This window comes from Ailuropoda melanoleuca, chromosome 19 (genome assembly GCF_002007445.2).
Source record: "Ailuropoda melanoleuca isolate Jingjing chromosome 19, ASM200744v2, whole genome shotgun sequence".
NCBI lineage: Eukaryota > Metazoa > Chordata > Mammalia > Carnivora > Ursidae > Ailuropoda > Ailuropoda melanoleuca.
This window is the reverse complement of record NC_048236.1, coordinates 33,259,066-33,276,523: the sequence shown is the minus strand read 5'-3', so window position 1 is coordinate 33,276,523 and position 17,458 is coordinate 33,259,066. Positions and strand designations below refer to the sequence as shown.

General features: G+C 39.7%; 1 protein-coding gene across 3 annotated transcripts in view; it reads left to right on the top strand.

Annotated features, from left to right (window-relative positions):
• UBE3D (ubiquitin protein ligase E3D) overlaps positions 1 to 17,458 on the top strand; it is a 150,883-nt gene that overhangs the window by 124,205 nt on the left and 9,220 nt on the right. For 2 of the 3 annotated variants that reach the window (XM_034647910.1, XM_034647912.1), the window contains one exon: positions 17,042 to 17,186. The exons of the other annotated variant lie outside the window; for it this stretch is intronic. In XM_034647910.1, coding sequence (XP_034503801.1) covers positions 17,042 to 17,186 — 145 coding nt within the window. The remainder of the gene's footprint in view (positions 1 to 17,041; positions 17,187 to 17,458) is intronic. 3 annotated transcript variants of the gene reach the window in all.

The window sequence follows — 17,458 nt, the reverse complement described above, 5'->3', positions numbered from 1 at the left end:
AGAGAAAAAGGTAATGATGGCAAGTAAGGGTCAGTGAATCAGGTGCTTGCGTGGAGGGGCATTTATGGAGATGATCAGTGGGGGGCTTGGTGAGAGAAATAGCACAGCTCAAGAGGGGCACGGCTAATACATGGGATACACTGATCTTCAACCTGTGTCTCCTTGAAATCAAGCTTATCTTTCCCCTTCTGAAAAGAAAAGAGTTCCTTGGTTTAGGGCAATCCTAGCCTGTAAACCCCAGTCACGATCATGATACCACTAAAATGACAAGTTATTGTGCATCGACTTCAAGACGGGCACAGTCATGGAAGATGCGTGGATTTTATTTCACCCTTGGGGACTGGTGCTGGTAGTTCCGTTTTTCACAGAAGGAAACGGAGGCTCAGAGGGGCTAAGAAAAGCCACACAAGCAGCAAACCACAGAGCAAGAATCCAGGCCCAGAGCCCTTCCCCCAGACGGTGGTACAGGCCCACCAGGCTGCCAGTTCATAGCTAGTGAAACAGGCATGGGTTTTACAGAGTGCAGTGAAACCCATCTGCTTCATGAATGTGCCTGCAGGTTGGCTTTTTACTACTGCTCCCCCTCATTTTCTGCAGGTGAATACAATTTATGAGACAATCTTTGAAGTGAGTGGCATGTCTAGAATAGAGGCTAACCATTGACATGTTTCTCAGGATAAAAAAGATTGTTTTATTTTAATTTTAATTTTAATTTTAATTTATTACTCTGGCTCATTCGAAGAACCCATTGACTTGAACAAACGAGTAAACGGATGTGTGCGTGAACAAAAAGCAGGTCAATTCTCATTGCTTAAACGAACTGATCTTGCAACAGTGAATCTAGAAAGCAAAATTAGAGAATTCCAGCCCACTCTGGCTCTATTGTCGTCGCTATAGGAAGAAAATATCATATAACTTTGTACCTAACTCTTTAAAGCTCTCGATAGGTTTTTTTATATTCCATTTCCTAAATCCTTTTGTGCAGTTACAAGTAAAATATCACACCACTTTTGTTGAAAAAAAGGACTAATTTTACATTGTAATGATTGCACCTGTTCTGTGACAAAGCCTTGATGTTTTTTTTAAAAAACCATTTTCCAATTTAATAGCTCGAGGAAGAAGATTGTCCCTAGGGGAACTGTGACACAACTTTACAATTTACTCATTGTTCAATTGTCCTTCAGTGCAAAAATGGGGGAAAAATAAGGATGAATGTGGAAGGAGAAGGCAGAGAATAACTAAGCTTGAAGGTCATTAATGACACTAAGAGGAGTAAAAATGATAAAGTGAACACAAAATCATATTCTGTAAAAAATGAAATAGGATGGCTCTGAGCAAGAAGAAAGGAAAGAGAAAAAAAAGACAGAGGGGGGAAGAGAGGAAGGGCTGCACCAAATGAGTACCCCAGAATTGGAGTCGAAGAATGGGTTCTCGCCCTTACAGCGACTTCAGAACAAATTTCTTTGAAAATGTAGGTCAATAAGAGCGCATAGTTAGGAGAGAAGCCTGGGTTCCTGGAAATAATTTATCTGCTCCCCAAGAAGCAAGTCCAGTGTCAGTCAGTCTGTGAACCCAAGGGCCTGATTGGGAAGAGCCTCAGCAGACGGGGGGGAAGCTGCTGGTGCGGGAGTCAACGTCGTGTCTTTCTGACTGGTGACAGGACAGAGCCTGCGGCAGTGTGGATTTCGGCCTCTCTGATGACTTTCCTGAGATTACAGAATCATGCGTGTGAATGTGATCATGGTCCCCCTTCCCAGTGCTCCCTGCGCCTTTATTCTGCCCTGTTCATTGGCACTGGGAAAGGCATGTATTATTTAGAAGGCAACAGCATTAGTGCAGTGCACACAATTCAGGTTGTTTTTGCAAGGTCTGTCTGTTGAGTTTAAATAGACATATGGACAAAAATAAAACGCTGCCCTACGCGTGCCATATGCTGAGTTTAAAAGGTTGCTGGAAATGCTGCAGCCTTTAGCCTCTATGACTATATTTTGCCTAACTCAGACTCCTGATAGATGTGCTGATTTACAAGGATAGGTTTTATTTTCTTGTCCTTGGAAACAACAACAAAACTAGTGGCTGCCTCAAATCCTTGAGCTCCTCAGTTTAGAAGCAGCATTCTGGTAATGGGGCTTTTTGCCGTATTTGCAAATATTGCATTTAAAAGCCTCATTCTGGTCCTGTTACCCTGTAGGGAGATATTTAGAGTACAGAGTGAACCAATGATCGAGTCTTACATTCTTACACTGAGTTGAAAAATTAAAAGATTGTGTCACGAAACCATTCTTGTCCACTCTAGGTTGTTTTTTTTGTTTTTTATTTTGTTTTGGTTTGGGTTTTTTTTGACCAAATGTTCTTGCTGTGACCTACTTCTGCAGATAAGAAAAAGGATTTTGCCATCCTTCTATGACATTATGGCAATAGTGAACTGTTCCCAAGTGTCTTGGTGTAGGTGGCCTTGTGAGGATAAGCATTAATTATTTTCAGACTGCTGATGCATCACCTCCGTGGCGTCTATATTTGTCTTCTAAGAATGCATCATCACTCTCTAATTATAGGTGATCTTGTGGGATTAAATCTTTTGAGTTAAACAGACTAGAATGACACAAAATATGCATGGAAAGCAAACACTTGAAAAACCAGTGAGATGTGGTCATTTATAAGAACCAGACTCTGCCTCAGTGTTCAGAATAACACTTGGAACAATCTTCACATTGTCAATGTCACCACCTGCCCAGTCCCTATATATTAAATCACCTGATGACTGAGGCCATCTTGAAGTTCGTGTTTTCAATATGAAGACTCCTATCCCCTGATTTTAATTCTTGGAATCTTACAGTGTTACCCCAACAAATAACTTTTGTAAGAAACAAAATCACCCCGGACTCCTCAGGACCCCACTGTGATAGTTCCCTCTTCACAGAGCTGGGAAGAGCAGGGAGGGTCCCTGTCCCTTGGTCTCAACTTTGAGGTCTGTGATGCAGTGCTGGGCGAAGCTCCAAGCAGAGCATTTTCTGGCCAGAGTGCTTTGCCCGGTGACATAGTAGGGGTATTGGAGTTACGGGATGGGAAATGCAGAATCCCCATCTCTTTTTAGCTCCATCCTGGAAAACATTATTTTCTTTGATACTCCTACAGAAATGAACTAAGCCTGGATTTTAGTTATGTAATTCATTAATTCAATCATTTATTTCTTCCAAGGAACAAATATTTATTGAAAGCCTCCTGTGTGCAAGACAGGGATATATAGAGATTTAGATAAGACCTCACAATTCTACATGCGGGTTTGGTTTTGGGGGAGAGGGGGCATAAGAATGTTTTTTACTAGGAACACTACAACACCAAGCGTCAGCAGGAAGAGGCATGTGGACCCTCTCTCAGTGTCTGTGTGCATGAGCAAGGGCTGCTGGACATACCAGGGAGTGATGTCACGAGCACGGTTTGGGAGTTCAAAATCACAAGTGCTTTGTCTTTGAATGCCACTGTAAAAAGTGGCTCTCTGGAATCAGCGGCTCAAGTGTCTAACCGATGATGAACGTAAAACTGGCGTATTTGAATATGTCAAGGATAGTGACTGAAGTATAAGGATGCCTTTCTTGTCCGCCACCTACCACTTCTAAAACTCAGGGCCATTTTACACGGTAAAGTTAGGCAGTGGGGGGAGGACTGCATCCAATTTCGTTCCCCTGCTGTGCAGCACATGTGCCCACAGGAACAACTGCGCAGCGTGAGGCTGTCAGGTTTCCAAAAGAATTTAGCTAATGGGCTTCATTGCTCATAGACCTCGAGTCCTGGAGACTCAACGTGAAGGTTAGAGACAAGTAGAGAACATCAGGCTTCTGAGAGCGAGTGAGTGGCGAAGTTTTTGTGGACCATTTTTTAAACTTGGGAGTTCTAGTTTGCCCCACGCAAAGGATGAAGCAGCAACTCGTACGTAAAGGAGAGGACGTGGACATGGATGCCGATGTTAAAAGTCGGTTAATTAAACAAGAAAAAGTTCTTGGCAGGGGAGAAGGCCAGAATATTGAAGGAGCTCTGCAGCATCTGCTCCAGAGGCATTTCTGAATAATATCTCCTGAGTGGCTTAGGTGTACAGGTAATGGGAAAAGCTGACTCAGGGCTGCCTCCAGGCTTAGCAGAGAATGGATTCTGGGTACCTGTGTAAGCAGTAGGGAAGGCCCGAAAATCACGGGGAGGAAGGCTAATATTATACAGTGTAGATTCCCCCAAGGGAAAAATGTTTATGAAATTCAACTTGAGTAACCCGAGTCATGAGCTACTTGTTTTCTGCAAACAGCAGAGTTAATAGTTCCTGTACCATAAACTGCTTCACAGCATTACATTTTCGGATCCATTTTTCTTTCCCCTTAAGAACATCTTTTTCTTTGTACTGGAAATTTCCTCTGAGATTCAGATGGAACCCCACAAATCCGTTGTCAGCCTATTCCTGTGACCTGTGGGACAAAGGGACGCCCCTTTGGAATTTGTCCCCCCACTCCTTGCCTGCTGCTCCCCGGGGCTGCCTCAGACCCCGTGCCTTCATTGAGCACAGAGCGAATGGGCCCAGCAGGCCTGTGGCATTCCAGGTTGGGTGAGGGAATGCTGGGGCTTACCGGGAAACCTGGCCTGACCCTCCCCACCCACCCCCCCCGACAGCCAGCGCCAGGCCCGGCTCCGATCCCATGCTGCTTTCTCGCCCCAGGACTGTCTGTGCACGGGCTGTCTAAACATTTCCCTGAGGCCAAAATTGAATTCCCTCAGGAAATTTTAGGTAGACTAGTCCAGGTATGAGTTACACAAGTGGACGAAGGGAAGATAGGAAGAGCGTGTTTGAAAAGAGTTATTGAAATGACTCCCTAGACCCCATCCATCTTTCCCCCAGTATTTTTTTCATATTTTATGTCAAGTTTTTTTTAGAAATTTTTTATTATGTTACATTAGTCACCATACGGTACATCATTAGTTTTTGATGTAATGTTCCATGATTCATTGTTTGCGTATAACACCCAGCGCACCATGCAATATGTGCCTTCCTTAATACCCATCACTGGCCTATCCCAATCCCCCACCCACCTCCCCTCTGAAGTCCTCAGTTTGTTTCCCAGAGCCCATAGTCTCTCGTGGTTCATTCCCCCTTCGGTTTACCCCCCCTTCATTCTTCCCTTCCTTCTCCTACTAATCTCCCTGCTATTCCTTATGTTCCACAAATGAGTGAAACCATATGATAATTGTCTTTCTCTGATAAGTCAAGTTTTTATTGAAGTATAGCATGTAGGAAAGTATACAAATGTTCATCAGTGAATTTTTTTTAAAGATTTTATTTATTTGAGAGAGAACAAGCACGGGGCAGGGAGCGGCAGAGGGAGAGGGAGAAGCAGACTCCCCGCTGAGCAGGGACCCTGGACACAGGACTTGATCCCAGAACCCTGGGATCATGGCCTGAGCCGCAGACAGATGCTTAACTGAGTGAGCCACCCAGGCACCCCCATCAGTCAATTTTTAAGAGGTGGGTCCACCTATCTTACCAGGATGTAGATCAAGAAATAATAAATGGGAGTGTGGATCCTGTCCTCCAAAGGGCAGCCTCCATTCTGACGTCTGTCATAGTCGGTGGTTATGGCCTTTTCCAAAGTATCCTGTTGGCAGAATCCTGCAGGAGGCGCCCCGCTGTGTCTGCCTTCTTTCAGCATCACGATTGCCTGTGGCAGTTGTTCATTCGTTCTCACCTGTATAGTATGCTAGTTTATGAGCGGAAACTGCAGTTACCTGTTTTTCCGTGGACATCCATTTGGGTGGTTTACAGTCTGTCACTATTGAAAGCAGTACAACCATGAACAGCCCTATAGAGTCTGGTGCTTGTGTGTTCTTTCCTGGTGCTGTTTACCTAGGGGGAGAATTATGGATGTTCAGCTTTAGTAGGTATTTGACAGTTTTCCAAAGTATTTGTACTAATTTAAACTCCCACCAGGATGTATGAATTCTGGTTCCACTAAATCATCAAAAACATTGGGTATTTTCTGTCTTTTTCGTTTTAGCCATTCTGGTAAATGTGGTGACAGCTCATTGTGCTTTTAATTTGTTTGCGCTAATGACTGATGAAGTTGAGCACCTTCTCTGTCCATGGGCCACATGGATATCCTTTTTTGTGCAGTGTCTACGCAAGTCTATTGCCCATGTTTTTAAATTGGGTTTCCTATCTTTTTCTTAATGATTTGTGGTTCTTTGTACATTTTACTCTGTCCTTACTGATTTTCTGCATGCTGGATCTATCCTTTTTTAGATAGAGGGTGTTGAAGCTTCCAACTGTGATAATAGATTCGTCTCTTTCACCTTAAATTTCTCTTAGTTTTTGCCCCATGTAGCTTGATGCACTGTTGTTGTATCCATACATGGTAAGAACTGTTAGGTCTTCTTGGAGAATTGACCCCTTTTTCATGATGGTAATGCCCTTGCATGTCTGCTTTGTCTGAAAATAATAGCTACTCCTACTTTCTTTGATTAGTGTTGCCAGTTCTCTACCTGTTTACTTTTAATCTATATGTATCTTTCTACTTAAAGTGAGTTTCTTGTAGACAACATTTGGTTGGGTCTTATTTTTGATTCACTCTGACAACCTGTCTTATTTGGTACATCTAGACCATTGATGTTCAAAGTGATGGTTTATCATAGTTAGGTTAATATCCACCAATTTGGGGGTGCCTGGGTGGCACAGCGGTTAAGCATCTGCCTTCGGCTCAGGGCGTGATCCCGGCGTTATGGGATCGAGCCCCACGTCAGGCTCCTCTGCTATGAGCCTGCTTCTTCCTCTCCCACTCCCCCTGCTTGTGTTCCCTCTCTCGCTGGCTGTCTCTATCTCTGTCGAATAAATAATAAAATCTTTTAAAAAAAAATATCCACCAATTTGTTGCTGTTTTCTATTTGTTACCTTTATTCTTTGCTCCTGGTTTTGTCTTCCACTCCTTTTCTGTCTTTTATGGTTTTAATTGAGCATTATATAGGATTGCATTTTCTCTCCTTTGTTAGTGTAGTGGTTATACTTTTTTTAAAAAGACGTTTTTAGTAGTTGCCATGGAATTTGCAATATACATTTACAACTAACGCCAGTCTACTTTCAGATAACAGTGTACCACTTCACAGGTAGTGTGAGGATTTTATAATAACAAAACAATCCTAGTCCTTCCCTCCTGTCCCTTATATCATTGCTGTCATTCATTTCACTTATATATACATCCTTCCACACAAGATATATACATAAGCATACATAATCAAATACATTGTTGCTATTATTCTTTGAACAAACTGTTATCTGTTAGACCAGTTTAAAAAAAGGTGTTCTTTCTTTCTATATGTAGGTCTGAGTTTCTGACCTATATAATTTTCCTTCTAAAGAACTTCTTTTGGGGTTCCTAGTGGCTTAATTGCTTGAGTGTCTGACTCTTGATTTTGGCTCAGGTCATGATCTCAGAGTCGTGAGATCAAGTCCCAAGTTGGTCTCTGCCCTGGATGTGGAGTCTCCTCTCTCTCTGCCACCCCCCGCCCCAACTTGTGTGCTCTCTCTCTCCAAAAAGAAAAAAAAGAACTTCTTTTTATAACATTGCTTGAAAGGCAAGTCTACTGGCAACAAATTCCCTCAACTTTTGTTTTTCTGAGAAAAATGTCTATTTCTCCTTCACTATTTAAGGATAATTTTGCAGGGTATAGAATTTAGGTTGGTGGGGTTTTTTTCTCAATACTTTAAATATTTTACTCTCTCAGTTATATGGTTTCTGATGAAAAATTGGATCTAATTCTTATCCTTGTTCCTCTGTTGGTAAGGTCCCGCCCCCCGGCTTCTTTCAGGATCTTTTCTTTATCTTTGATGTTCTGTAGTTTGAAAATGATGTGGCTGAGTGTAGTGGGGTTTTTTGGGCATTTATCCTGCTTCATGTTCTCTGAGCTTTCTGGATATGTGGTTTGGTGTCTGACATTAATTTCGAGTAAATTCTCAGTCATTATTTTTTCAGGTATTTCTTCTGTGCCTTTCTTCTGCTGGTATTCTCATTACACATATGTTGCATGTTTTGTAGTTGTCTCACAGTCCTAGGATATTCTGGGGTAGTTTTTTTTTTTTCCCATCAGTCTTTTTTCCTTTGCATTTTGGTTTTCAGTGATTCTATTAATATAGCCGCAACTTCAGTGATTCTTTCCTCACCTGTGTGTGGTCTACTATTTATCCCATCAAAGGCATTCTTCATTTCTATTACAATGTTTTTGATTTCTAACATTTGTTTTTGCTTCTTTCTTAGGATCCCCATCTCTCTGCTACATACACATCTGTTCTTGCATGTTCTGTTTGACCAGAGTCCTTAGCATATTAATTGTAGTTGTTTTAAATTCTCAGTATGATAATTCCTTCATGCCATGCCTGGTTCTGATTCTTGCTCTGTCTCTTCATAATTGGTTTTTAACTTATAGTATGCCTTGTAATTTTTTTCTTGATAGCAGACATGATGCACTGGGCAAAAGGAACTGCTATAAATGGGCCTTAAAGAATATGGTGGTGAGGTGCATGGAGAGGGGAAGTGTTCTATAGTCCTATAATTAAGTCTTAGTCCTTTATTGAGCCTTTGCCTCTGGACTGTGAACTACACAACTGTTTCTGGTTTTTTTTCTCCCCTCAGCTGGGGCAGGATGGCTATTGCTGACTGGAGTTGGCTATTTCCCTTTCCCCAGGTAAATTAGGCTCTGATAATACCCCAGCAGGTTAAGCTGTGGCTAACTGGTTTCCCCAGAAGACAGACCATATTAAGAAGAGAGTGCTCTGGTATTTCTGAATAGAACTTTTTCTCCTTCCCAATCTGGCAGCATAAGAGGATTTTTTTTTTCTTGTTATTTGCTGTGAGAACATGGTAGAGCCCTAGGAGGTGAATCTCACAAAGTTATGGAGGCTCATTATAATGGATCGCCTGGACTCTTTAGCTCTCAGACTTGTCCACACTGAGCCTCCAGCACTTCATCAATCATGAGTTCAGGTTTTCCTATTATTTTCCACAGCAGTTTCTGCTCCTAAATTTCTGCCCCATAAGCCACAACTCCATGTATTCTCTTGTCTCTCCAGTCTTGGACGCGGTGATTTGTCCTATGGTCTCCCCACTCGTATTGATCCAAGAAGAATTGTTGATTTTTCAGTCTGTTCAGCTTTTTACTTGTTTGTATGGAGTGGCAACTTCTAAGCTCCTCACATGTGGAACCAGAAGCTGAAAGTTCCTTCAACATTTTTTTTGTTTCAATAAACATTGAGTACAGTTTGGATATGAAATGCATTTATTGAGCAGGTGAACTCTCCTAAGTTTATAATATGAAATTTTTTTTTTTTTTGCTAATCTTATCCAACTACACTTTGGGAGTAAGGAGGGGGTTGTTAAGGTCCCTTTCTCTTTTTTTCCTTCTTTCAGTAATAATTAACATTTAATGAAATGTGCAAATCTTAACTTTTCAGTTCTCTGAGTTTTGACAATTGTATATATACTAGGTTTCTTAGACTTGGCACCATTGACATTTTGGACTAGACAATTCTTTGTTGTAGGAAAGCTGTCCTGTTCATCTCTGGCCTCTTCTCACTAGACACCAGTAGCCTCCCCCTAGTCAGGACAATCAAAAGTGTCTCCAGGCATTTCCAGATGTCCCCTGGGAGGCAAAATCATGCCGGTTTAGAACCACTGTTATATAGCCATGTAACTACTGTTGAGAAAAGAAGATATAGATCATATCCATTCCTCCAGAAAGTTTTCTTTGGGTCCTTTCATTAATCCATCCTCCCCCCAAAAACACAGTGTCTAATTTCTATCATCTTAGGTTCGTTTTGCCTAAATTTGAACTTTGCATAAACTGAATCATACACTGTGTATTCTTTTTCTGTCTGGTCTCTTTCACTTAACATGATGTTTTTGCAATTTATCCATGTTACTGCATTTATCAGTGGTTTATTCTTTTTCATTGCAGAATAGTGTTCCATTGTATGACTGCCACAATTTGTTAATACATTCTGTGTTGATGGACACTTGGGTTGTTTCTGATTTGGGGTTACTTTGGCTAAGGCTCCTACAAATATTCTGTGGATGTCCTTTTGTAGACATGTTTTCATTTCTTTCAGCAAATATCTAGGAATGGCATTTCTGGGTTGTGGGGTAGATGTACACTTAACTTTTAATTACCTGCCAAGCACTTCTGCAAGTGGCCATGGCATTTTATGCTCCCTGCAGCTGAGGCTGAGTCGTGCAGTTGTTCCAGGTCCTCATGTACAACATCAGTTGGAGTTGTCAGTCTTTTTTATTCGAGCTCTTCTGGTGGGTATCTCATTATGACTTTTGTTTGCGTTCCCCTGATGACCTAGGATATTGAATACCTTTTCAGGTGCTTTTGGGTCATTCATCTTTTTTTTTTTTGAAGTGTCTTTTTAAGTTGTTTTATGGTTAATTTGTAGGAGTCCCCATTAAACCCCCTGCCGCCATATAGTCGTCCTATAGGGACCTGCTGCTGTGCCTCAGGGACTGAGGAACCTTTTGCCATCTGAATAAATTTGGTCTAAATTATAAAAAGTACTGTGAAACATACCCTTCTATTTTTTGGTCTCTTCTCTGTTTCCAAACATACTGTGAGGTTTAGAGAGTATTTTCCTTTAGTGAGGTCAGAAATACTCCTCCTAATTAGCCAGACGAGTATACAAAACTGCTTCTCTTTTCTTTGGGATAGTCTTTGAATGCGCACAGCCTCACACAACAATCAGCCCTATATCATCCTTCCACAGCTTTGACAAGCAAATTACCAGCAAGGGACCTGTCCCCACACAAGGCAGTGAGTCACCTTTGTAATTCTATGTCCAAGGGAGGTTCTTGGTGAGTCTTTTTCTGGAAGCATTTTTCTTTCACTCATAGAGGATTGTCTTTACCTAGTTAAAAAAAAAATTAAGTTCTCTATGTAGAAAGATTCCTTTTTCCATCTAAGTTCTCAAAATGGAACTAAGCTATTTCCTTTTAATTTCAGTGGAAAAGGAAGGGATTCATGAGCTTTCTTTGTTTTTAGTTTCTGTCCACCAAAATAATTTGTTGCTAATGTGGTATTTTTTTTTTAACCTGTCCCCTGGCTGACCAGACAAAAAGATTCATCTCTGAGTTGTTTAGGACCTGGTTTCTGAATAGGACGCCAGGGTGCTTGAGGCTTGGTGTTTTCTCACTGAACTTTAAAAAGTTCTGGGACCCATGCTGGGTCCCAGAAGGAGAATGTCTTGTATATACATGTTTACATGAGGTAACAGGTACAAAGTACAATCTGTAGTTGTGATCTCTAAATATCATCCCCTCTTTAAAGGAACCAGGCTCCTTGGGGAAATGGCTGATTCTATGTCTACGATATGAAATATGTAAGATGAGGCTGAATCCTCCTGAATCCTTTCTACCAGAAGGCAAAAAAAAAAAAAAAAAGTAAGCAAACAAAAAACTGTTGTAAACTACTAGGATCACATCAATAGGACTCAGGCTCCAAGGTGGAGAGGTTCTCACTGACCAAGATAGTACAAGTTGAATATCAATAAGAATAATGACTGCATTAGATTAAAGCATATCAAATATATTTTAAATCCATGAGTTCATAATGACAAAAAACTACAAAAACAGTCACCATATTCCAGCCTATGGGAAACCCTACGGGACAAAAGATCCGATTTCTTTGAAACATAAAAAGCAAAGGGAGAAAAAGGGAGAGAAGAGGAACTTATGATTTAAAGACACATAAATTGTAATAATTGGAGTATATTTGGATTCGGATTTGAACAAACAACTGCTAAAACGTTTTATGAGCTCGTTACGGAAATTCGATCACCAACTGGGTGCTTATGTTAGGGAATTATTAATATTTTAGCTGTGATCATGGCCCTGTGGTTTTATTTTTATAGTAGTCCTTTTTTAAAGATATATACTGAATTATATACGAAATATTAGGTCTGGGATTTGCTTCAAGAGTTGTGGCAGCAATTTGGATGAAACAGAATGGCTATGGGTTGGTAATTATTGTGTCTGAGTAATACTTATGGATTTGTTATACTATCCTCTTTACTAGAGAATGATAATGTCTGAAGTTTTTCCAAAGTTAAAAACAAAAAACACTTCGGTGTCCTGCAGATTGCTGGTGTCATGGGTTAACTGGCAGAAGTTTGAACAGGGAGGGATGGCTGCTAGGGATCACTGGGCTTGAGTGAGGAGCCCTATCCTGCTGGGTTTCTTTATAGGTTTTTCAGAACAACATCATCAGTATCCCACTGATCCAACCTGCCCCCAACATTTTCCTCTCCCTGTTTGTTCATTAACATCATACTAATATTATGAATCTAAGGTTCTTGAGAAAAGGAATGAGATTGTACACATTTATGTCATTCTGGGTCTTGGTCATCCAAATATCCTTACTGAGGGACTGCCATCTGGGCCCACTTATTTCTCACGGCTTAGAAAGATGAAGACCTCTCAGGGAAAGAAATTTCAGGGAAATTTTTAAAAAACATTGTTTCTTTTCAAAGACATTTTTTACCCCTAAATCAATGGAAAATAGAAAACATTTGTCAAAAGTGTTTAAAGCCTAGGGGCGCCTGAGTGGCACAGCGATTGGGCGTCTGCCTTCAGCTCAGGGCGTGATCCCGGCATTATGGGATCGAGCCCCACATCAGGCTCTTCCACTATGAGCCTGCTTCTTTCTCTCCCACTCCGCCTGCTTGTGTTCCCTCTCTCGCTGGCTGTCTGTACCTCTGTCAAATAAATAAATAAAATCTTTAAAAAAAAAAATAAGTGTTTAAAGCCTATACCGAGTGGAATAGTTCTGAGAGCACATCACACCCAGTGGAATACTTGTTTATGCTTGCAGCCTTAGCAATCGAGGTATGTTAAAGACGTCCAAAACAATATGTGAGTTTCAGAATTTGCTTCACTCCCATCGAAACATGGATGACTTGGACAAGTTACAGTCTTTACTCTCAAAAGATCAGAACTTATGTTTCCATGTCTCCTCTTAAAACTCTAATCCTGAAAAAATTATTTCTCATTTCACCGTGAAATAACCCTAGGTACTTGATGTTCCATTTTGTAGCTTACCAGTCATGAATTTCAGACCTCTTTTAGGCACATGGAGGAAGGCTTTTGACTAAGTGAGCTTTTCCAGACACGAATGTGGAGAAGAGATTGCCTGTTTGGGGCCAGTCACAAACATTACAGTGTCTGGTGCAATCCTTGCCCAACAGAGGAAGAGGGAGACCCCTTCTTATAGATGAAGAAACTAAGGCATGAAGACGGAGTAGCCTTGACCATGTCGTCTCTGGAAAATACGTATGTTCTTTCTCCTAAACCACGCTGTCTCTTTCAGGTGTAGTTGTGCCAGCCCTGACTTGCATTGAAGTAGGCACATTCTTAAGTTAATCAGTGATGCCAACTCACAGAGGTTGCATTTTTGTGGAGAGATGCCAAGATCCAGGTCTCATAATGAATTCAAGGCCAGCATTTTATGGCATTTAGCTTATTTTAAAGGATGCTGGTATTTCCCAGTAAAATATAATTGAACTTTGGTCATTTCCAAGTATTTGATGTCCCAGTAGCCGGAACAGTCCAGTCCACATTGTAATACACAAATGATTGAGTGGTAATAGGTTGTGTTTATATCCACCTTTTCATTCCCACTGTTTTACAGAATATCTTGAATAATCAGACTCTTCTTTCTAGTTAATATTATGATACAATTTGAATGTATTTGGTAAGGGCCTGATTACTGTAAATTCAGTCAAATAATTTCATGTATTAAAGACTCACAGTAGTCTGTCATCCTGGATTCAGAGCTGAATTTTTAAGTAGGTTATGTCGATAGCCAAGCATATGCTGGTTATCCCTGGGTTACCCCCTTACGAGTGCTACCCATTACATGCCTCCAGAGAACCTACAGAATCCTGTCAGTGGCCGCTGGGCTTGGGGTTACTTTTCACATATCAGATGATATTTTGCACTAAGCCGTTTACTTTATTTGCAAACACTATAGGTTTGCAGTGTTTTCTTCAATATCTGCAGTTTTGGTAACTGTCACTGGTAAGTATTATTGTTACTTAGGGTAGTGTAAGAAAAAAAAAAAAGGCCTTAGTTAAACCTTGGATATTTTATATATATAATCAGCCACTTGTACTTCTCTTTTTAAAAATAATTAAAGAAACATAGATTCATTCGTGAACAGCAGACAGAAAAAGATGCATCTGTGGCAATATTTAAAATACATAAAACATTTAGGTATAGTAATAATAATCTGTATTCATTTATTGAGGGACTCATCTGTTCAGGGCCTACCAGGCCATTTACATTCTTGATCACTTATCCCTACAGCCGTCAGTGGTCAGAATCAGAGGGAGCCAAGGCCCTTGGTGTTCATTCAGCTCAGAGGGTGGGCGTGGGGTGGGGGTAGGTGCAGTTTTAGTCTGTTTTCCCTTAATCCAGAGTCTGGATTTTTGCTCTCCTGCACCTTCTAGCTGTGCACGGAGTGCTGCCTTCTCATGCTCATCTGTTTTTATATTTCTCTGTTTATTTTACTTTATCTCCAGCTTTCCAGTCTTTCCATATCAATTAGAGCTCACCTTTCTGCACCTTGCTAGTATCCCTCTGATCTTCTGGCTTCTCCTGGAGCTTAGATGGTAGGTACAAAACTTTGATTACTACTTGCCCTTTTCTAGTCCCAGAGCCAAGGCTGTCTTGACTTGGAGAAGCCCCACAAGCAGTTCTGTGTAAAAGAGCCCCTCTTTGTTTTCTTTGGGGCATAAAATGAAAAAAAGTGAAGCTCGATGTAAAACATCACATAGCGTTGTCCTCTTCAATGTGTTCCCCTCTGTCAGTACCAGGGTTTACTTTTGTTTCATTTTGTAGTTATAAAATCCTCATAAGCCTCTCTCTATCTGCCCTTTAAAATAAATAGATTAATTAACAGTTTTATGATCCCTGTTTATTTCTAGCAACTCCAAATAACAGGCTTAAGAAATAAATGGTGTTTACTTAAAAATGGATGTATTACCATGTTTTCATTTTTAAAGATTTATGTGTCCTTAAATATTATATTTTCAAAGTAATGCCTAAGTAAATGGCCAAAGAAAATAAATAAGCATCTGGTTACAATTTCATCCCTTTCTTGCCAGTCCTCAACTGTTAATTTGATGATTCCAAGTCATAATCTTTTTTACTGAACTGCCTAAACTATGCCAGTATAACTCATCCTGCTTTTTAAACTTACAGACAAAAATTCCTTTCTGAGATTTCGTGCCAATTTCTCATCTGTCCCGTTGGCTCTCCTCATTTGCCAGAAGCTTTCTCTTCTAATCAAAGAATTATTTTCTCTTTACAAGAAGGGCTTTAATCTGCATTCTAGCTCCTCTTTCTTCTATTGACGTCAAATCCAAAAGAAGTAATCTACTTTCTTCTTAAGAAATAGAATGCCTGTATCATTTTAACTGCTACTAAATCTGGCTTAAAATTGGAATATTATGGATTCTTTCTTCAACTAAAGTTACTATAGCAATTATCTCTTAACCACAATTAGGTAGAAGGGAGCTTTTATGACGGAATGAATTCTAGGTTCAGAAACAAAGACCTGATTGCAAACCCAGTCTTGTTCCTTGCTTATAGTAGTGAGCAAAAGTTACTTACCTTCTCTGCACCTTGGTTCCTCTTTTATAATTTGGGAACAATTAAATTAGATATTTAATTCAAGTGGATTTTGTAAGGATTTAGTGAGATGAGAGTGTGCCTGGCACTTAATTTTTTCACTGCATACATAAAAAACATATTAACATTTACTAAAGAACTTTTACAAACTATGAAAAGAAGAAATTAAACCCCTTATTGGTAGGTAAAAAAAAAAAAAGAAGATGTCAATTCAGTTAACCAGTTCACAAGAAAACAAATTATTATACATTTGGGAGAATGTTTAAACTCATAGCAATTAAATAAATTCAAAAAGCATTGAGATGTCATTTTTTAATTAAATTAGTGACGATTAAAACACAGAGACCTAATGGTGATAAACATTGCCAGTTGGTACAGCTCATTGGAAAAAATATGCATCAAATTATAATAATATTTATACCTTTCAATCTAGTAATCCCATTTCTGAAATGCAATCCTAAGGGAATATTCTAAAACATGGGAAAAATCTATAAACATAAAAATGATTGTTTAATTATTGCTTATGATCTTAATAAACTTGGGAACAATTTAAGTTTGTAATGGATTAAGTTCAGGTTAATTATTTTGCAGCTATTAAAACAAGAATAAAGACTTACTAAGCAACGTGTAAAAATGTTTATGATGTCAAAAAATATGCACATATGTAGTCGATATAAAAAATGCATCTTTAAACTATATAGAAATAGATCCAAGTGACAATTTTTTTAAAGATTTATTTATTTGAAAGAGATAGAAACAGAGACAGCGTAGGGGAAGAGGGAGAGAGAGAGAATCCTCAAGCAGACTCCTCACTGAGTGCAGAGGTCAATGCGGGGTTCAGGCCCATGACCCTGAGATCATGACCTGTACCAAAATCAAGAGTTGGACACTCAAGCAACTGAGCCACCTAGTTGCCCCTACGCCCAAGTGATAATTATGTTAGATTATTATAGCATATGTTTTTTTTCTTTTTTCCTATTTCTCCAAATCTTTTGTAAGGTAATATTACTTTTATTTTTTAAGGTAGTATTACTTTTAGGAGTAAAATTAGAATTTAAGTCTAATGTATTCAGTCTGAAAAAAAATATTTATTGAGTGCTTATTATGTGCCTGGAAAACCTATGACATTTTGAGTTTAAAAACACACCAGAATCTTTCTTCATTACTTACTCCAGGGCAATAAAAAAAGCAAAAAAGAATGTGCTTAGTGGACTATTTAGAATAAGTAGTTTATATACAACCTAGGATTTAAGGAGCTATAGTGTGTAAGCTAAGTGTTTAATGCCAGGCTCTCAGCCCAACCACGTTAAATGTAATGGTGTTCTGTCTTACTATAGCCATCTGCTTTAGGACTCATTCCAAAATTAACTTACGGGCTTACTCGGGTCATTCCACTGAAGAAGATGGGATCTCAGGATATACTGACCAGAACATCAATGTGGGCAAGATTTTTAATAATGCATCTGAAAGCTGCATGTAGAGGTAACTAGAGTGAAATAAGCTAGATAAGGTTATTTGCTAAGAATGGTAGCATTTTTTGTTGTTGAAATTTTTATTGAAATAGTTGTAGATTCACTTGTAGTTATAAGAACTAATGTCAAAGATTACTTGTGCACTTTGTCCAGTTTCCACCAATGGAAACATTGTACACAGCTCTACAATACAGTGTCACAACCAGGGTATTGACATGGTACCGTCCGTCCCTTCTTACATTTCCCTGGTTTTATTTTATTCCTTTGTGTATGTATGTGCAC